A 17,383-nucleotide genomic window follows, 5' to 3' on the forward strand; every position below is an offset into this window, starting at 1 on the left:
CTCCCCATCACGTCCCATGCCTTGGTTTCCTTGGGTCACTTATCACTCTTGGGAAATGCCTATGTGTCCAACCTCTCTCCTGCTGTCCCTTATGAATTCCTGGGACTTTGCTGCTGCACAGAAGAGGGGCAGTCACTAAATATTTGTTGAATGATTTTGATGATGTTTGAAGGATGCTGGTGACTAAATGTCTGGATACCAATTTCCTACAATAAATGAGAAGTGCAGGTGCCACATGTTCACTCATCAAACATTTATTGAGTCCTTGCTACTTTAGGCGCAGAAATCGAAGCCCGTGTGCTTGCTCAAGACCTCCTTTCTTTCCGCCCCTGCCTCTGCCCTCCTGCTTGCCTGCAAGCATTCATCTGATGTTCCTTGAGTCAAGCACTGTGTTAGGTAATGGAGACACAGAAGCAGGTAGAAAGATGTCTCTGCCCACAAGAAGCTCGCTGCACGATACAAGAGTTCCCTGACAGCAAGAGGGGCCAAGAACTATGGGCTCACAGGGGAAATGTCTGCTTTCTTGGAGGAAGGGTGCCCTGAGATGCAGGAGGGCTTCCCAGAGGAGGTGGCATGCACATCAACTGCATCCACAGTCCACTCTGGGGAACATTTCTTCCCACGCAGTGGGGACCCCACACTCTCCCCAGGACCGCTGTCCTCAGGGGGAACTAGGCACAGCTTCTCTCGTCTCAGAACCATGCATTCTGCTGTCCCCAGCCTGTCAGCGTGTATAGTGTGGGGGACTAGCGTCATTTACAAACATTTCTGTGGCTCCCAAATGCTGGAATCCCTTCTCAGCCTCCTTGCTCTCCACTCAGGCTGCTGATGAACTGAAGGAGACTTCCCAGTAGGTGGCGCCCGGGCACTGCTGTGTGCCTCATCCCCGCGGCTGGCGACCCTGCCAGCACACGTTCTCAGAACAGAGCCCAGGCGACTCCGATTTAGGCCTGGTCTGAATCCATTCCATTTAGTTTAAAAGAAAGAATTAACGGATGCTTAGTAAGTGTATCTGCTCAGAGGAGTATGTTCTCTGAGAAAAAATAAACAAGACTGTGTGACCCCCACGTAGCGAGCCTGTTCTTTTTGAAATACATCATTTGGCAGAAGAGAAAACAGAGCCTTGCATGCTTTCCTCTTGATGAAATTGTTGAGGGCACTGTTTGAACTGCCCCAGTCTGGACACTTGAGTGGAAGCATCGCAGCCCTGTGTGGGGAAGGCTTACACCTCGGGAGCCTGGGGATTGAGCAAGTTAGTGGGGTGCCTGAATTTCTGTTGGGTGGGAGCTATGCTGTGTTCTGCAAACCTCAAGAACTCAACAGCCTCTTTGTCCCCAGGTTCTGTGGCTGGTGTGTGCTAGACACTTAGGGCATAGATAGGGGTTAGCAGACAGGGGACATGCAGTAACAATGCAACTGTGACTCGGGGTGTTAGGAACCAGGCTTTCTGCCAAGCACCCCTGTGTGCTTCACCTCCTGACCTCCTCAAAGCAACCTGTGTGTTAGTGCTTATCTCAGAGAGGTTAACTGATGCCTAGTCCAAGCACTGTGTTGGTCAGAAAGTAAATTCAGGTCAATCTTCAGGGAAAAAAAAGACAACTATGGATGTCATTTTTCATAAAATTAAACCATTTAATTGAAAGAACTTCCCTTAATTCTGAAGCTATATTATAAGGTTCTTGTACAAAATGAAAGTTGGACTGGAGAGCCTCCCTTAGCTGCTCTAGATGGTTTTCTCCTTCCCTCTGCTCTCTGCCCCTGCACGCTGACCTGTGTGGGACTCAGCACTGGCTCCTTTGCCCTCAGCTGTGGGTGGGGTTTGGCTAGTGCGGGACACCCACTCGCAGTGGAGAGAGGAGAGTGGGATCAGAGTGTGTGTTCAGCTCTGTGTCCTCTGAGACTGGCTGCACCCAATCTAAAGCCACAATAGCCTCCCTCTCTGTGGCTTTCTCTCTGTGGGCTTCTGTGACTGTTCCTTCCTCTGTCCCTCCATCCAGCATGGCAGAAAAGGTCCCCACTGCTTCTAGCTTCAAGGTACTGCCCCCTCTCTTGTAGTTTCCTACCTCTACCCACACCGTTACAATAGCCTCTTTATTAAACCTTCCTTAATTAGCCAGCTTCACTGTGCCATGTGCTTCCTGCTGGGGCCCAGACTGATACAAAGGTAACAGCAGATGGAAGGTTTGAGTTTCTTAAGTCCTTACTCTGCCAAGAAAGAAACAGAGAAAGAAGAAAGGAAAGAGGGAAGAATGGGAGGAAAGAGGAAGAATGAAAAGGAAAGGAAAAGGTAGGAAGAAAGGAAGGAAAGGTAGGAAGGAAAGAAAAGAAAAGGCAAGAGCAAAGGCCCTCCGTTAGTTCCTTTGTCTGTTTTTTCATTCCTATGAATTAATCTCTCACTGTAGTGGGAGCAGAGAGCTTCCAGATCCCCTTCCAGTACGTGCCCCTTTTGGTCAAGTGATGAAGAATTGATGTCTCGTGCTCACAACCTGAGCAGCCCAGCTGATACAGCCATGAGCTCGCCCAGTCTGGAAACCACTGCTGGGTGTGGCTCTGACCCCTGCTCTAAGGGAGCTCACAGTCTGCACCCCTGTCCTCTCCCCACAACACAAATCTTTCCTCTCAACCGCACCCCACCCCCCAAACCCAAAGAAGTCTCTCCACAGCCCGCCAGGCTTCTTGCACAGGCCTTTGAGTTGGAGCTCCACACCACATGATAGAAATATCTTGACACATCTGCCCCCTCACTGCACTGCAAGCAACCTGAAGACACAGATCAGATTGTATTTTGTTCACCCTTATATATCCAGGGTCTGGTAAGGTACCCAGCAGAGGAAGGGGAATAGTAAATAAATGGGGAGAGAAGACCCACATATAGGAAATTGATCACACAGTGACGCACTATATTATTAAGCACCAGGGTGGAAATATTAACGAGAAGTAGAATTTATAAAAGGACTTGGTGTCTAGCTATGGAAGGGGTGGCTGGAGAAGGCTGCAGGGAGCTGGCTTGCAGCCTGTAAGCCTGAGATCGCAGTTTGTGATCCAGTCCAGCACAGCTGGGAGCAGCAGAGGGCCCTTCAGACACCTAGATGAGTACCTTGCTCTTTCTTGTGCTGTTGGACCCCACCCTCCCCCCCACCTTCCCTCCCTCCTTCCCTCCCTCCCTCCCACTGTTCCTTCCCTCCTCTGCCAGGTATTTATGGGATGCCCCTCATGTGGCAGACACTCTATTAGATGCTGGGGATCTAGTGATAAAACAAGACAGGCATAATTCTCCCTTAATTTGGTGCTTGCAATCGCATGGAGAAGATATGTTTTTTTAAAAGTTCGTAAGTAAATTAATAAATAAAAAATATTACACATTTTGGATAAACTTTCCAAAGGAAACAAATATCCGAGGGGAAAAAAAGGAGGGAGAGGCACCTCCCTTAGTAGGAAGGTCAGGGAGGACCCTTCTTAGGGATGACATTTTAAGCTAAGCCCTGAAGCCCTGAGGGAAGAAAAAGAAATCACTGTGCCGAGAGTGGGGAGACTGGTTCAGGCTGAGGGAGCAGTGTGTGCAAAGACCCTGCGGCATGGGGATGTTCAGTATGTCGTGTCTGGAATCTGTCGGTAGATTTAGGACAGACTTCCCTAGGACAAGGGACAGTGACTTGAGGTTTTATTGATAAATCCTTGTGGGGAGCATGCTTAGTGAAGCAGTTGCTAATGATGCTCTGCCCGTGTCCCCTCAACCCTCATCAGTTCCCCACATGCCCACCTGGCTTGCAGCTGCCAGCACTGGGTGAAGACTTTCTCTGGCTTCTGGAGTCCACTCCTCTCAGGCATGCAGCTGGCTGGGTATGCCAGGGAACCAGCATCCCTCCACGAAAGACTGGTGAGCACTCCCACCTCACAGGTGGGCTACCTCAAAGTGCCTGCTCCACACTGGCTCCCAGAGTCCCCCAGCGGGATTCAGCTCCATTTGCCACCAGTGCTCACATGCTTGATGTCATCCCATCTCTGTCTCTGAGTCACTTTGCCGTGTCCCTACAGGCATTTCCCGAGAACCCATCCCGAGTGAAAATCTTGCCCTTGAATCCTGGTCTTAGGGTCTGCTTCAGGCAGAACTCAAGCTAAGACGCTAGTGAACTGATGTCTACAAAAATTGATTCGCTCCAGACTAGAGCTTCAAATACAGTCTGTGTTCACCCGCGCAGACCTTTGCATTGACATGATGGCATTAGGAACATTTCCCATTCTATTTCAGGCTCCTGTGCATGTATTCACCTCACTCCAGCCTGCTTGGAAAATCCACATTTGCACTTAGAAGTACTGGGGAGCATTGGCCTTTTGCTGTTAATAATTGAGAAGTCACTAAGGAAATTTGGTTCAGAGATAGAATTCTCTGCTGCTTTGTTGTTTGGCAAAAGGATTTGATGAGGACAAAGCTTTTCTTTTCACTGGACACACTCTGACCTTTGTTTTACTAGATTAATTTCATATCTAGAGTGCCCCATCTTGGATGATGAATTAGCAATAAAAAGCTCATCAAAATGTAATTACATGCGATGTGTTGAATAATGATCTCTTAAAAATTCCTATAGATTTGTCTGCACCTCCTTCCCCTCGTGGGGGAAATGAGCCTCAGCTGCTAGCTACTAGCCCCAGCTCAGGAATGCAAACCCGAGCCATGTTGTGCGGCTGAGATGGGAGAGCTGGCTTCCATCAGTGCCCAGTGTCATCTAATTGATCAATTGCTTTTCTCCATGTGATGCACATCTTTATATAATTTAAAGGACCATCTCAACGGGGGTAGGAATACACAGGAAGTGGAAGCTCAAGGCAGAGTGAAACCTTCACCTCCTCCATCTGCAGCAGCCTGTTTCGGGGAGAGAGTTATTAATTAAAATGTTAACTGCCCAGACAATAGCAGACAGACCAGCATGGAGAATGCCTGGGAAGTGAGCATTAAAGCTTTCATAACCGTAAATTCCAGAAAGTTTGTTCCTCCTTAAAACAGGAAAACAGAGCCATCTGCATCTAAGAGGAGACTTGACTGAGCTGCTAGAATGATGTGAGGCTTCTCCGAGGAGCCTGGCTTGTTTCTCTCCAGAGGTGGACTCGGACTGGGAGAAAAACCTAGCCTTCCCCTCGGTCTATTGAGGAGCCTTGTAAAATCTACAGCTGGGGCTGATGGCAGAATATTCAAATAATTCTAACAGTGTAAATGCCCACACTCATTTGAATAACTGAGGAATTCAATCATTTGAATGCCAATGATTATTCCTTGGGAGTTTACATTTTAGAAAGACAGTGCATCTGAATCCCCATGAGAGCATTAAATTGCTATCTAATTAGCAGTCCCAAATTATATATATTTAAAAGATAATTAAAGGTTTGAAGGTTGTTGGAATAACTGGTTATACATTTAAATGAATCACTAGAAATTTGTTAGTAATGTGTGGAGTTTTCTTTTATTTCTTACTTCCCTCTTTGAAGTTCAGTAGACCCAACCTCACGGGGTTAAGTCTGGTAGCGGTAAGATAAAGGCAGATGTTTTTAATTATTGCAGCTCAAACCTCCAAATAATTATAAGCAGCTGTCATTTTTACATAATCCTAAATGATAAGACCAAAGAATGCAAATAAAAAGGTTGAGACTGTGGGCTTTTGGGCACAATAATTTAATCCTCACCACACCCCTGAACTGACCATTGCACTTCATTGGGGAGGTGCCTGAACCATAAGCTCTTCATTCAACTTTCATAATTCTGTGACAGGCACGAATATTCGTGAATGTACCTCCCAGGTGCAATTTCCACATTCTCTGAGGCTGTCTGCAGGGCAAAGGGAAACAAAGACACATTTGGAATAGAAGCCAGAGAGCAGTTTGGCTAAGCCAGGCAGGGCTTTTGCTAGAACTTCTCAACCTCCCTTGCCCCTTTCTGCTTGGGATGGGGTCCACTTCTGTCCTTGCTCCAGTGATTCCCACCCCCGCTCTCAATAGATGGCATGATAGAATGCCACCCAAGAGCTGGCATTTCCTTGGCTTTCACAGGATTGAGCACTTTTGTGTACCAGCTGTCCAGGGCCAGAAATCCCAAATGACAGGCTGGCCTGCCAGCCTCGAACCTGGGAGCTCTGGGTTCAAGTTGAAATTCGATACCTTCTGTGCCTGTCTCTCCCTGGAAGGGAGGAGACCTCCTGAGGAGCAAGTCAAGGGGACAATTATCATTGCCACAATGGCTTCTTTTTGGACCCAATGACTACAAAACCAAAGTCCAACAGATACAGGCACACAATTCACCCCAGGCAGAGCTGAGGCCAGACTCTCTGGGAGACAGATCTGGAACATCATCTAGGAGGAAGACACACACACACACATATTCCACATTAAATCACGAGCCCAAGGGCTGCTTTGCTAAGGAATACTCAAGGCAGATTTAAACTGAGACGGGGACTCTGCTTGGAGAAATGTGCCCAAGCAGAGAGGATTGCCCAGTGAGCTAAGCTTAATTTCTTGGGGATGAGAAGGATAAACAGATGACAGAGGAGAAAAAATCAGATGGAGGGTTTATCTGGTATGTTCAGAAGCTAAAAGGCATCACAGAATATTGTTCCCTGTCCCCAGTGAAGAAATATAGGGATTTCAGAAATGTATTCTAGGTATTAGAATCAGTTAAAATACTCTAATTCTCCCACATGCCTGCTTCTCCCAAAAAAGACCCCCTGGATTTCCTACGTTTGTAGCTACACTCCAGGAAGAGTTTGGGAGTAACTGGGACAGGTAAAGGCACTTACCTGACTCCCAGCACTGCAGCAGGTTGAGAGTAGTGTGGGTTGGATGCCCCTTAAATGAAGCCTATTTAATCCAGGCTCAAATACTAATATAAATAGCACATTCATATGTATTCAATGGAAAGATTCCTTTGAGAGTTAATCATTTGAATCTCAGCTCTGCTCAATGGTGGAATTACAGGGAGCTGGTTGGTGACAGCCACAGGCACCTTACTGTCATCCCCTTCCTGGTGGGATCACAGGACACATCCCAGGGAGTCACCTGGCAGCAACCTCAGGTCCACCTGGGGGAGGCTCATCAGCACATGTTTCTCCATGGAGCAGAGCAGGCTCTGAGGCTAGATGTCTGGGGTCAACCTCAGCTGTGCCACTGTCAGCTGTGTGACCTAGGACAAGTTCCTCAACCTACCTGGCTTCAGGTTCCTCCACTGAAAAATGAGGACAAAATATTGCCTACTGCATGGGATTGGTATGAGGATTAAATGAGTTCATGTTCACAAAATGCCTAGAATAGGCCAGGCACATAGTAAGTGTTACACTCGTGCTTGTGAAGTGAATACACATCTGAATTTGTTCATCCACTCTGTTCACCCATCAGATACTCATGGAGAACCAACTCTTTGCCAGGTACTCTCCTAGGTACTGAAGGTTCTATTTGGGTAAGAAATAGCCTCCTTCCCGAAGATGCTTGGGCCCTGGTGCGGGAGCCGGGCAAGTAAGCAACTCATTTGGTGTACAGCGTGATGGATGTGGAGATGGAGCTGTCACAGAAGGCGGAGGAGAGTACGGGAAGGACTTGAGCTGACCTTGGGAATCCCAGTGTAGACTCCCCAGAGGAGCTGATGTTTCTGCCAAGTCCTGAGGGACTGCTTGACTCTGAGTTGAGGTGAAGGGTATTGGGAGCAGATGGAGTGGTGTGTGCAGAGGCCTAAAGCAAGAATGATAATGACATTTTTAGCAACCAGCTTAGTCTAGCTGGGGAGTATGGTGAGAGGCAGGAAGTGGTGAGACAGAGGCCAGAGCAGCAAGCAAAGGCAGAGTGATGCGCATTCTGGAACGCTGTTATACTACAGGGTATGAGGAGCCATGAAGATTCCAGGCCAAGCAGTGGTATGATTTGATTTGGGTTGCAGAAGAATCCTCTTGTCTGGACCTTGGAGGATGGATTGGAGGGGTAGAGTCCAGGCAGGATGCGCAGGAGACATTTTCTCATCAATGGGAGAAGCATCACAGTGGCTGACACTAAGTTGGTAGCAAGAGGGATGGAGAGAGGTGATTCACTTTGAGATACACTTGGAAGATAGAAGCAATGCATGTGGTGGTTTGATGAGTCCTGATTGCTGTCCTACTGGACTCTTTCTCTGATTATACTAGCCTATTCCAGCCTCTGCCGACATCTCCATGATCAGAGACCAATATGAGACCCAGAGGTCTCAGTCAGCCTTGCAGGGGACCTTTGGTTTTCCTGTGAGTCATGAGTGACATCAGAAGTCTCTTGGGCTTATGCAAACCGGCATGCATCCAAAAACGTTTTTTTAAAAAGATATATCAGTATAATTGAGAATCACAAGCAAAAAAAAAAATAAAAGCTAAGCATTTTGCCTTTGCTGGGTCACCAGTTCAGTGGGCTGAAGGGACCAGTGATGAATGAGAACCTGTTCAGTTTGGTGGTCAAGAGGTGGCTAGGGCAGAGAGCAGAGGGCTTGAGCAGATGGCCAGATGCATGTTTACGCTGCAAAGCCCTGTGTCCTCAGGGAGGTGCAGAAAAAGGGCCACCCTAGGTGAGAAGGGAGAGAGGCTCCAGCTGGAAGGATCAGGGAAACTTTTGTGGAAGACGTGGCCACGAAGATGGATCCTTCATGTCTTCTCCTCCTTCACAAGTATCTTTAAAATTTTTAGCAGAACAAGTGAAACAAAATAAAGCTATCATGCCAACCAGCTCCCTAAATAAATTTACACACACACACACACGCTCATACCTGCACAACTGATGAAGGTTCAGCAGTGTGACATAGGTTGATGGTATTACAGGCATAAACCAGAGTCGAGGGTGATGGCAGCTGGCTTAGAAGGAATGAGTCCTTTCCCTCTTTTCTGCATCCCCCTATTTACTTCACTTGCAAATTCATTGCCAGCTTCCTGCCCTTCCTGTTCTTTAGCACAAAAACCTTGAAGTTAGAGCTCTCTCTGTTCTGACCGCCATCCCTCCAAGCTGAGACAGTGAGACTAGAGTCCTTGTCCCAGTAACCGAGCTGGGGAGAGGCATTGGGCATGTTACCGATGGCAGGAGAAAAAGCAGCACCACGGAGAACTCACAGTGAATGGTTGAACGGTCCTTCAAAGGCTAGCATGTTTTGGTACAGTGTTGGTTGATACTAATTTCTGATTTTACTTGAGTGAATAAGGAAATTCCTTATCTTTGCAGTTACAAAACTGGAATCAATTTGTGGTACCTAATTGTACCCCAGGTGCAAAACTGACAGCTTCCACGTGATTAATTTCTCAAAGGAATGATGCCAAGTAAGTTTCTGTAAATGCAAAAAACATTGCTTGTCAGATGTCACAGATGTACCACTCTCAAATTATAGAGGTCCTCTGTTTACCCTAGACATTGTCTCCTAACGCCTCAATGGTATCTGAAATCTTTACATGAAATGAACTTTGGAAAATGGCACATGTCTGTACTCAAGAACTCATAGCAACTCTATTTGAAACTGAAATTCATTCTGAAGTCTGTTTTGCATCTAACTTTTGCCCAGGAAACTTTAGAGAGGGTTTTGTCTCAAAGTGTTCTAGCCTATCAGAATAGCTGTCTCCCAGGTGCCCCCATGCATCTGTATTTTGCATGTAGCATCCATGTACTTTCTTCTTTCTTCTCTGCTGAGAGAGAGTCTTGTCTCAGCATTCACCTCGTCACCTGAGTCAACAGGCTTGGGGATGCCATTCTCCTCCTTTCCGTTAGAATCCCCTGTTCCTGTCCCTTTACTAGCACAAAAACTTCCTTCCGCCCCAACCATTCAGCACGATTTTCATTTTTATGACTACCTTGCTATTACAAGACAGACTAGCTTTTTGAGAATGGGAGTTTAAATCTAGCCGCCAGGTAGTAAGAGGCTTTGACCTATAAAAACGGTGGCGAGGCTAGGCCACCTCCTTGCCACATGAGATGTGTGACTCACGGAGACTCAGAGGACACTGATGAAGATCAAGGTCATTTGGGTTTTCAAAGCGGCCTGTTAATTGTTGTTTTTTTAAAAAATACCAAAGCTATTTTAGTTTTACAGTGATCAAAAGGATTTTGTAATCACACCAAGAACGCACATAGAACTTTTCATCTTTGAGACACTTAAAAACATTAATTAATAAGAGCACAGTACCTTTTAGAAAAAGGAAAAGGCCTGTTGTCTCGACATGCCCTGTTGCCTCTCTCCCACCTTCTGGCTGCTTTTGGACACACCCTCGTGGCCCTGTTTCCCTCCAGGGTATCTGGGCTTCTCATCTTCCCAGGAACGTGAGGATTTCATCTGCAAATACAGACTCATTGGAATTTCTCTCTTGGCATAATGCCTACTTCATCCATTCGTGTATCTTATCTAGAAAAGTCTGGGCTGTTGTGGGGTCACACAACCAAAGGGGCCAGCACAATTTTGATGGAAATCCCAGCTATAATGGTATCATACAAGGCTTCTCTGAGGCCCTGAGTCGGTATTGGTTCCTGGGCATTGTAGAAATACAGTAGTATATATTGGGTGCACAGCATGATGCTCAGCTCACTGCACTCACTCAGTGTACTGTCATCGTTCTTAAATCTAAAACTGGGATTCTTGCTCCCTTGGCCGTCAAGGCCAGTTTCAGGGCAGCCCCAATGAGTTGGCTGTTAATGGCTGGTGGGGTTTGACTTTGGCGTGGTTCTGTGACCATTAACATGCCTGCTATGTGCGGTCCCCGCAGCAGTTGCTGTCTGAGCTGAGGACCTGAGTTAGCGAGGGGACCCCTCACGGCAGGCAGTGCAGAGGGTGGTGAAGACCGGAGGCTCAGAAACCAGGCAGAGTTGGGTTTGAATCTCGATTCCACTGCTGGTTAGCCATATCACAAGTGACCTGCATCTCTGTGCTCAGCATTTTCCCATCTGGGAAGTGATTATCCCTCCCTTAGAGTTGTGCGAGTTAAAGGAGATATGCCCAGCGCTTAGCACAGTGCTTGGCACAAGCAATATTCACTTTTCACAAGGAATGATAGGAGGGCGGGGGAGCTGGCCTGAAGAAAAAAATTTGTTGTTTTTTTTTCCTCTAGAGGCAGTCACTTGGAAAGCAAAACAGATTGGTTGCTACATTTTAGAAATTCCTTGTTGGAGAAAGAATGAATTTAGAAAACTGAAAACAGTAACTGCTTTAGAGTACTCACCCTTTGGAAAGATAGCAGAACGTCGGGTGGTGATCCATGCATTGTGGTGGGGAGGACGATGTTTTTTTCATTTCTTGTGCTTTTCATTATTTTCCAAATTTTCTACAGTGAGCAGTTGTTATATGGATAACCGGGGGGGTGGGGGGGGGAATGTTACAAAAGAGCCATCGCTTAAATCATTTAGATTGTAGTGGGAGAGCAGTGGCTGATGCAGACCACTGGGACTCCCGTTCCCTAAGGCCACCCCCTCTGATGCTGGACACTCTGTGACAATCAAAGACCTTGATTTGCAAATTCTAGGGGAAGAGACCATCACTTTGTCACAGGCCCACCTGGCCACCTGGCCTTTGGACCGTATCCTTGTTTGAGACCCTTCCCTTTGAGCTTGAGAAGAATGGGCCACCAAGCTAGATTGGATGGCCTCTTTAAAGAAATAGAAATATTAATAAACAGCCATAGTGTTAAGAACTATTTTATCCCATGAACGTACTCTCTAGGGATGAGCTCAGCCAGGCAGGGGCTGCCACATCTCATAAGTCAGCAGTGACATCAGCGCTTATTAGTGCTGACCAAGTGAGGCTCAGAGAAGTGCACACTAGCCCTGGAGGGCACAGCCTGTAGGTGGAGACCCGGTTAGAATCTGAGTCTGACTCAGGTCCCGGCTTCTCACTGCTCTCCGAACTAGCTGGATTGACTGGTGGTGAATCGTGATCTGCAACTTAAAGATGTGAGATTATCCTCCTCAGACGCTTCTCTGTGATTTTCCAAGGCTCACCTGGGCCTGGCTCAGGGTCTCATAAATATTCAGTGTCCAACAGTATTTTTGGGTATGTGGGTGAACAAACAAGCAAATAAGGGAAGGAATAGATGAAAGAGTGAAGGAATGAAGTGCTCTGTGGCCAATAGGACCTACCCTCTCGCACATGGAGGAGACTCAGGGCCTCGGAGGAGGTGGTGAAGGTGTTCACCAGCTGAGGACCGTGGCTGCCTCGAAAGAGAAACATCTGCCCAGACAATGGCTGGCTCCCAGCACTTAGCCACACTCCTTCTCCAGATGGCATTAGCTTTGGGCAAGGTTTCTTCCTCTTCAGTTGCGGGCCTCCCCCCATCTCCTTCCTTCCTGTTGGCAGCGTGGAGCAGCACGTACAGTTTGTCAATTATTAGCACACACAATATTTGTTTCACAGAGGCTGCATGGATGTATGTAGCCGATTTCCTCTGGCCCTTTCCAAATGAACACAGAAAAAGCAAAGGCATTTTTGTTTTTTTCAAACCAACATGAACACGGCCATCACTTCAGCCCATCCCATTGTGTTTCCAAAGTCAGTCTGCAGGTAACGCAGAATGGCCCTCACACCCAGATGATTAAACACACAGGGAAGGTTCTGGCACTTAAGGCGTGCCCCCGGATGGTTCTGGTTGGCTCCTCAGATGGGTGCCCTCCTTGTCCCATCTTCCTAGGCCACAGGCTGGTTTGTGTGTTCACCACATCTGGCCTTTATTTGAAACTCCACCTCAAAGTATTTCATAGCACAGAATATCTTTCCTTATTAAATTCTCCCCCACATATTTTTTTCATAAAACAGGCACCAAAAACTACAAACCTACCCGTGGCTCTCAAAGTATCTGTTTATAAACCTTTGGAAACCGTTTGCAATTCGTTAATCACATTTTCAAAGGAAGTTACAGTTTATAGATACACTAACAAATGCCATATCCGATGCCTCAGCCCCAGTAACGAGATCCTCACGCAGGCGAAGAGGGAGTGGGACTGGTGGACCTGGGATTTGTCCCAGGCCAAATCCCACGGGCGATAGGGGAGATCTGGCCTGGGAGTCGGAGATTCGAGATTTTTGTTCTTTTTCTGTCACTCTCTTCTGCTGTGGCCACAGGTATGTCCTCTCAGGGGGAAAACAGGTACAGGAGAGCAGCCTCACTCAAATACAGTAGTCTGTCTTGATTAGCAGTGAGCCTGAGGTGTTCTGCAAATCACATGTTCCTAAATAATCATTAAAGTACTAAAGTTTGTGAACACTTCACTTAAAATGTATTTTAAAAGTGGTTCATTTATAAAGAAAAATATAAAAGCACTAAATATATCCAGGTCAGAACTCGGACAACTACTCATGCTTGAAACCCAAGCCAGCTTTAAAAAAATCTTAAAATAGGGGAAAGGGGTGATGTGGAGAGAATGTGTTGGTAGATGAAACATCCAAGGCTATAAAGATTTCAGGCACAGCTTGATCCAGGCACACATGCCATATTTTTAAGACTCTCTTCATGTTTTTTCTCTGCTTTCTCTGAAGAATCTCTCCAAGTAGTGACAGAGATGGCTATGAGGAGCTCAAGTTCACATCCGACAACCTTAGTGATACTAATAGAGGGAGAGCTCCTTTTTCTGGATAAATCCAGGAAAGCATCCCACATTGAGTCTCATTTGGGTTGGCATGAGTTATGTCCCCAGCCTTGAACCAATCTCTGTGTCCTGGAGAGATGTGGGTCTCCCTCACGTGCTCCAGTCACTTACCTACCTCTGAACCAGGATGGTCTTGCCTTCACTAGAACTTTATCTACTGAGAGTGGGGTCCAAGGGGTTCCCCGTAGGAAAACCAAGGTGATTACCCTGCAAAATGTGGGGGATGGGTGGTGGCAGTCCACAGCACCGGTGTCTTCCTAGTGGGTGTCTAATCTCCAGCCTTCTAATATGCTTTCTTAATGGGATAAAAGATAATGGTGGATTTAGGGACATTGTGCTGGAGTTTACTCATGGCCCCTCTGACCTGTTCTATGTATGTGACAGGCCACCAACTTTTCCTTTTCTCATTCAAGGTAATCACTCTGCTACATCACTGTTTATATTCTAAAGGAGCTCATCCATTAATAAAGACCCAAATGGAAAGTGTTTCACACCTTTTTCACATACCTGGTTAAGCAGACATTGTGGAGCAGCGTTCCTAAAATGGATTTCCACGAGGAGTATCCCCATCCCCGTCTGTTTCTTTCAATCAGTTAAACTACAGAGACTTGTGGGAATATGGCGGCTTATGGACCAGTATGCTGGGAAATCTTTCTTCCCCTCACTTTCTAATTTCTCCAAGTTTTCTGAATACCGTTAGTGCAATGTAGGGAACTTCTTGAGTGGTTATAAAGTAAAATGAAGAAAGACATCTAGGAATGGTCAGAAATCAAGGGTTCTCTGTAGATTCCACTTTTGCCAGATGCCATCTAAAAGGACTTGGGGTTTTTAGCACAAGTATGAATTTTTCTGCCAGGAGATTCTTGAGTCCCAACTTGGTGTTTAGTACGCAAATTTTGGTGTGTAAGATACACACCAGGAGGAAGCATGTGAATGTGACCATCTGACACCATCATCTTCAACAAACATCTCCTGCCTACCTATGGTTTGCAGAACAATGACCTGCCAAAATTATTGAATGGGCCTCCTTCATCTCATGGAAATGAGATATTAGCCAATTGTATACAATGAGCCTATGTCTTTGCCAAGAAGGTTGCAGCTCTCAGGAATCATGCTAGCTACGTATTAAGGTTTTATTCCATGCCTGGGAATGTGTTTGCCGTTTTATATATATTATCTATTTAATCCTCTCAACCCACTTTTGCTAGGGAGGTACTATTGTTTTTCCCATTTTGCAAATGAGAAAAAGGAAGTTTGGAGCAGCTGGGTGCCTCACTCAGAGTCACATGCCCAGTAAGTGGCAGGACCAGTGTGCTCTCCTCTTCTAACGCAGACAAGTGGACACTTTTTTGGAGGATGAAGGAACATTCGGAGCTCTGGACCTTGGGAGTCTTTTAAAATTTCATTAGCAGTGGTTGAAATAACACGAGGCTTACACATGAAAGTTTGGTTACGGGCTGGTGGTAGTGGGGTGACCTCTCCCATATTGGCTCTATGGTTTCATTTAACTTGTTAGAACCCATATTCCCATATGCATGATGGGCAATAAATTGACCTCAGGAAGGCAGAATTAAGCGTGATAAACTGCAAGCAAGTCTTTGGGAAAGAATGAGGCACTGTTTAATTGGCTTTATTTATATTCTTAGTGCCTTGTCCTTACTAGGTGTCCAATAAATGTATGTTGAATAAATGAATAAAGGCGCATTCTGAAGTGACCAAAAGAAGAACTTTCCCCAAAAAGACAGTTTAAACCTAGCATTAGGCTACCCAAGAAATTGTGAAAGTTCTGCCTTTAATGGTCAGAAACAGGGCTGCATGAACTTCTGGGTGCCTAGTAGCTCTCAGGAATGGTTCTTACTAAAAATGGGACTTGGAGGCCATTAGCACAGGGAACAGAAGTCCAAGAATGTCTGACTCTAGCTCCTCAGGGGGACAATCTTGAGTCTTAGCATCGTGTGCCCTCTCCTCCGTCGTGCCCTCCTCACTGTGCGACTTGAGGGTGACAACCCTGCTGACCTTGTTCCTGTTCCTCCGGCTCAGCACCTCCAGCCTGGCTCTTGGGAGGGCCAGAGCTTCCCTGCACACACAGAACTTTCTATAACAGTATCCAACTGCCAATCTGCTATCATTTATAGCGGCTTCTGAGGGAACCACTTCCCTTCTTCTTCATCTGGAGTGGACCTGATGGCATGAACATCTGTTAATTGGAAAGCTGAGAGGAAGGAGTGGAAGCACGGTTGACCAGGGTGGTCAGAGCCCACTGTCCCTTAGAGGCGGGGTGGCCGTCCAGGGTAGTGGGGGCTGGCACTCTCCAGAGATGTCTCAGGATTCCTGAAATGCAGCTGATGGGAAGGAAAAGAGGACAGAAAAACCATCTGGCCCTGTTCAGCCCCACAGGACCCACTGTATGGCCTCTCTCCCCTAGATTCCATTGGGGCTCAGTTTAGACCTGCTTGGCTCAACATATCGGCACTGATGTTCTCCTTCATGCCTGGTGTGCCTTCAGCACCTGTCTCCAGAGTAGCCAAGCAGTGTCCAAAATGGTAACCTGTGGTTTTGGGGTCTTAAAACACTGAGAGTGACACTGCATCTTACTTAGAGTCTACCAATTAAATCCAAAGATGACCAATTTAGCAACCAAAGCAAAAAATAAAAAAACTATACATCCATAGATATTTTTTCCAATGTGCCATTAGCCATATCTTCTGAACTTGTGAAAGGGTTGCTTATCCTTAGCCTGCAGTAGAGGGCAGACTTTCCTACGTTATAAACACCCCAACAACCAAGAGTAAAGGCCCTGAGACACATGAACGTCTGGTTGATAAAATGGTAGGCTTGCAGAGTGACTAACACCAGTGATTTAGAGAGAAGAAACAAAAACCACTTCCCCACTTATTAACGCACTCATCAGTTTTTCCAGAGAAATGCCCTAATGGCCATTAAATCTAGCAGTGATTCCCAAGACCCACATCTACTCCGGGTAAAGTGGCCGTGTGTAGCTCAGTACTGCTGTGGCCAGTGTGACAAGTAGAAGGTTCTGTGTGTCTGCAAAACATTACCAGGATATCGAACCCAACTGTGGAGATCAGTGCTTTTGTTTCCTAGCCAAGGAGTATGGGGCATGTTAGACACAAGAGGTGGAGATGAGAGAACTATAAAACACAGAGGGATACGGCAAGACTTTTGGTAAACATATGTAAGATGTCCTTTCCTGTGTCATGAAGGGGGTTTTTAAAGCTTTGGAGTAGAGAAGGGTCTCGCCGCTCTCACACACATACCATCCAAGGAGGACAAGAATTTTTCTTTGCATCTGGCATGTTGAGAGCCAAGGAGGCCACTAGGTAAATTCATATCAAGCAAAGAGTTGACTTGTGTATTCCCCCAGCTCAGAGCAAATGTTTATAGGCATCTGGCCTCTGCTTTCCTGCCATTAAAACTCCTAGGACTGCCACCCTGCTGGGTTTCTCACCAATACTCCTCCACTCAAGCCCCCATCCTTGAAACAGGACTTGGAAGGATAAAGGTTGCCCTGGCTGATGAGCTCATGGAAATAGTTTCTTTCTCTTTCTCTTCCCCCTGCTAGTACGAAGAAGGAAAAAAGCGAAGGAAACCCAACTATAGCAGCGTTGACCTCTCTGAGGTGGAGTGGGAAGACCAAGATGACGTGGTAAGTGATTTGTTTTCAGGCCTGGTGACTCGGGAGCTCCATTGCACCCACTTCTGTACTGGGAGGCTGCCCCAGGAGCCGGCCGAGAGAGGCCCACCTGGCCACCAGAGGGACGTG

General features: G+C 46.6%; 1 protein-coding gene across 1 annotated transcript in view; it reads left to right on the forward strand.

The window, feature by feature from the left end:
• CACNA2D3 (calcium voltage-gated channel auxiliary subunit alpha2delta 3) overlaps positions 1–17,383 on the forward strand; it is an 853,260-nt gene that overhangs the window by 652,477 nt on the left and 183,400 nt on the right. Inside the window, exon 17 of the mRNA XM_058561298.1 lies at positions 17,183–17,266. Within this exon, the coding sequence (XP_058417281.1) occupies positions 17,183–17,266 (84 nt within the window). The remainder of the gene's footprint in view (positions 1–17,182; positions 17,267–17,383) is intronic.

This window comes from Diceros bicornis, chromosome 2, assembly GCF_020826845.1.
Source record: "Diceros bicornis minor isolate mBicDic1 chromosome 2, mDicBic1.mat.cur, whole genome shotgun sequence".
NCBI classification, from domain to species: Eukaryota; Metazoa; Chordata; class Mammalia; order Perissodactyla; family Rhinocerotidae; genus Diceros; species Diceros bicornis.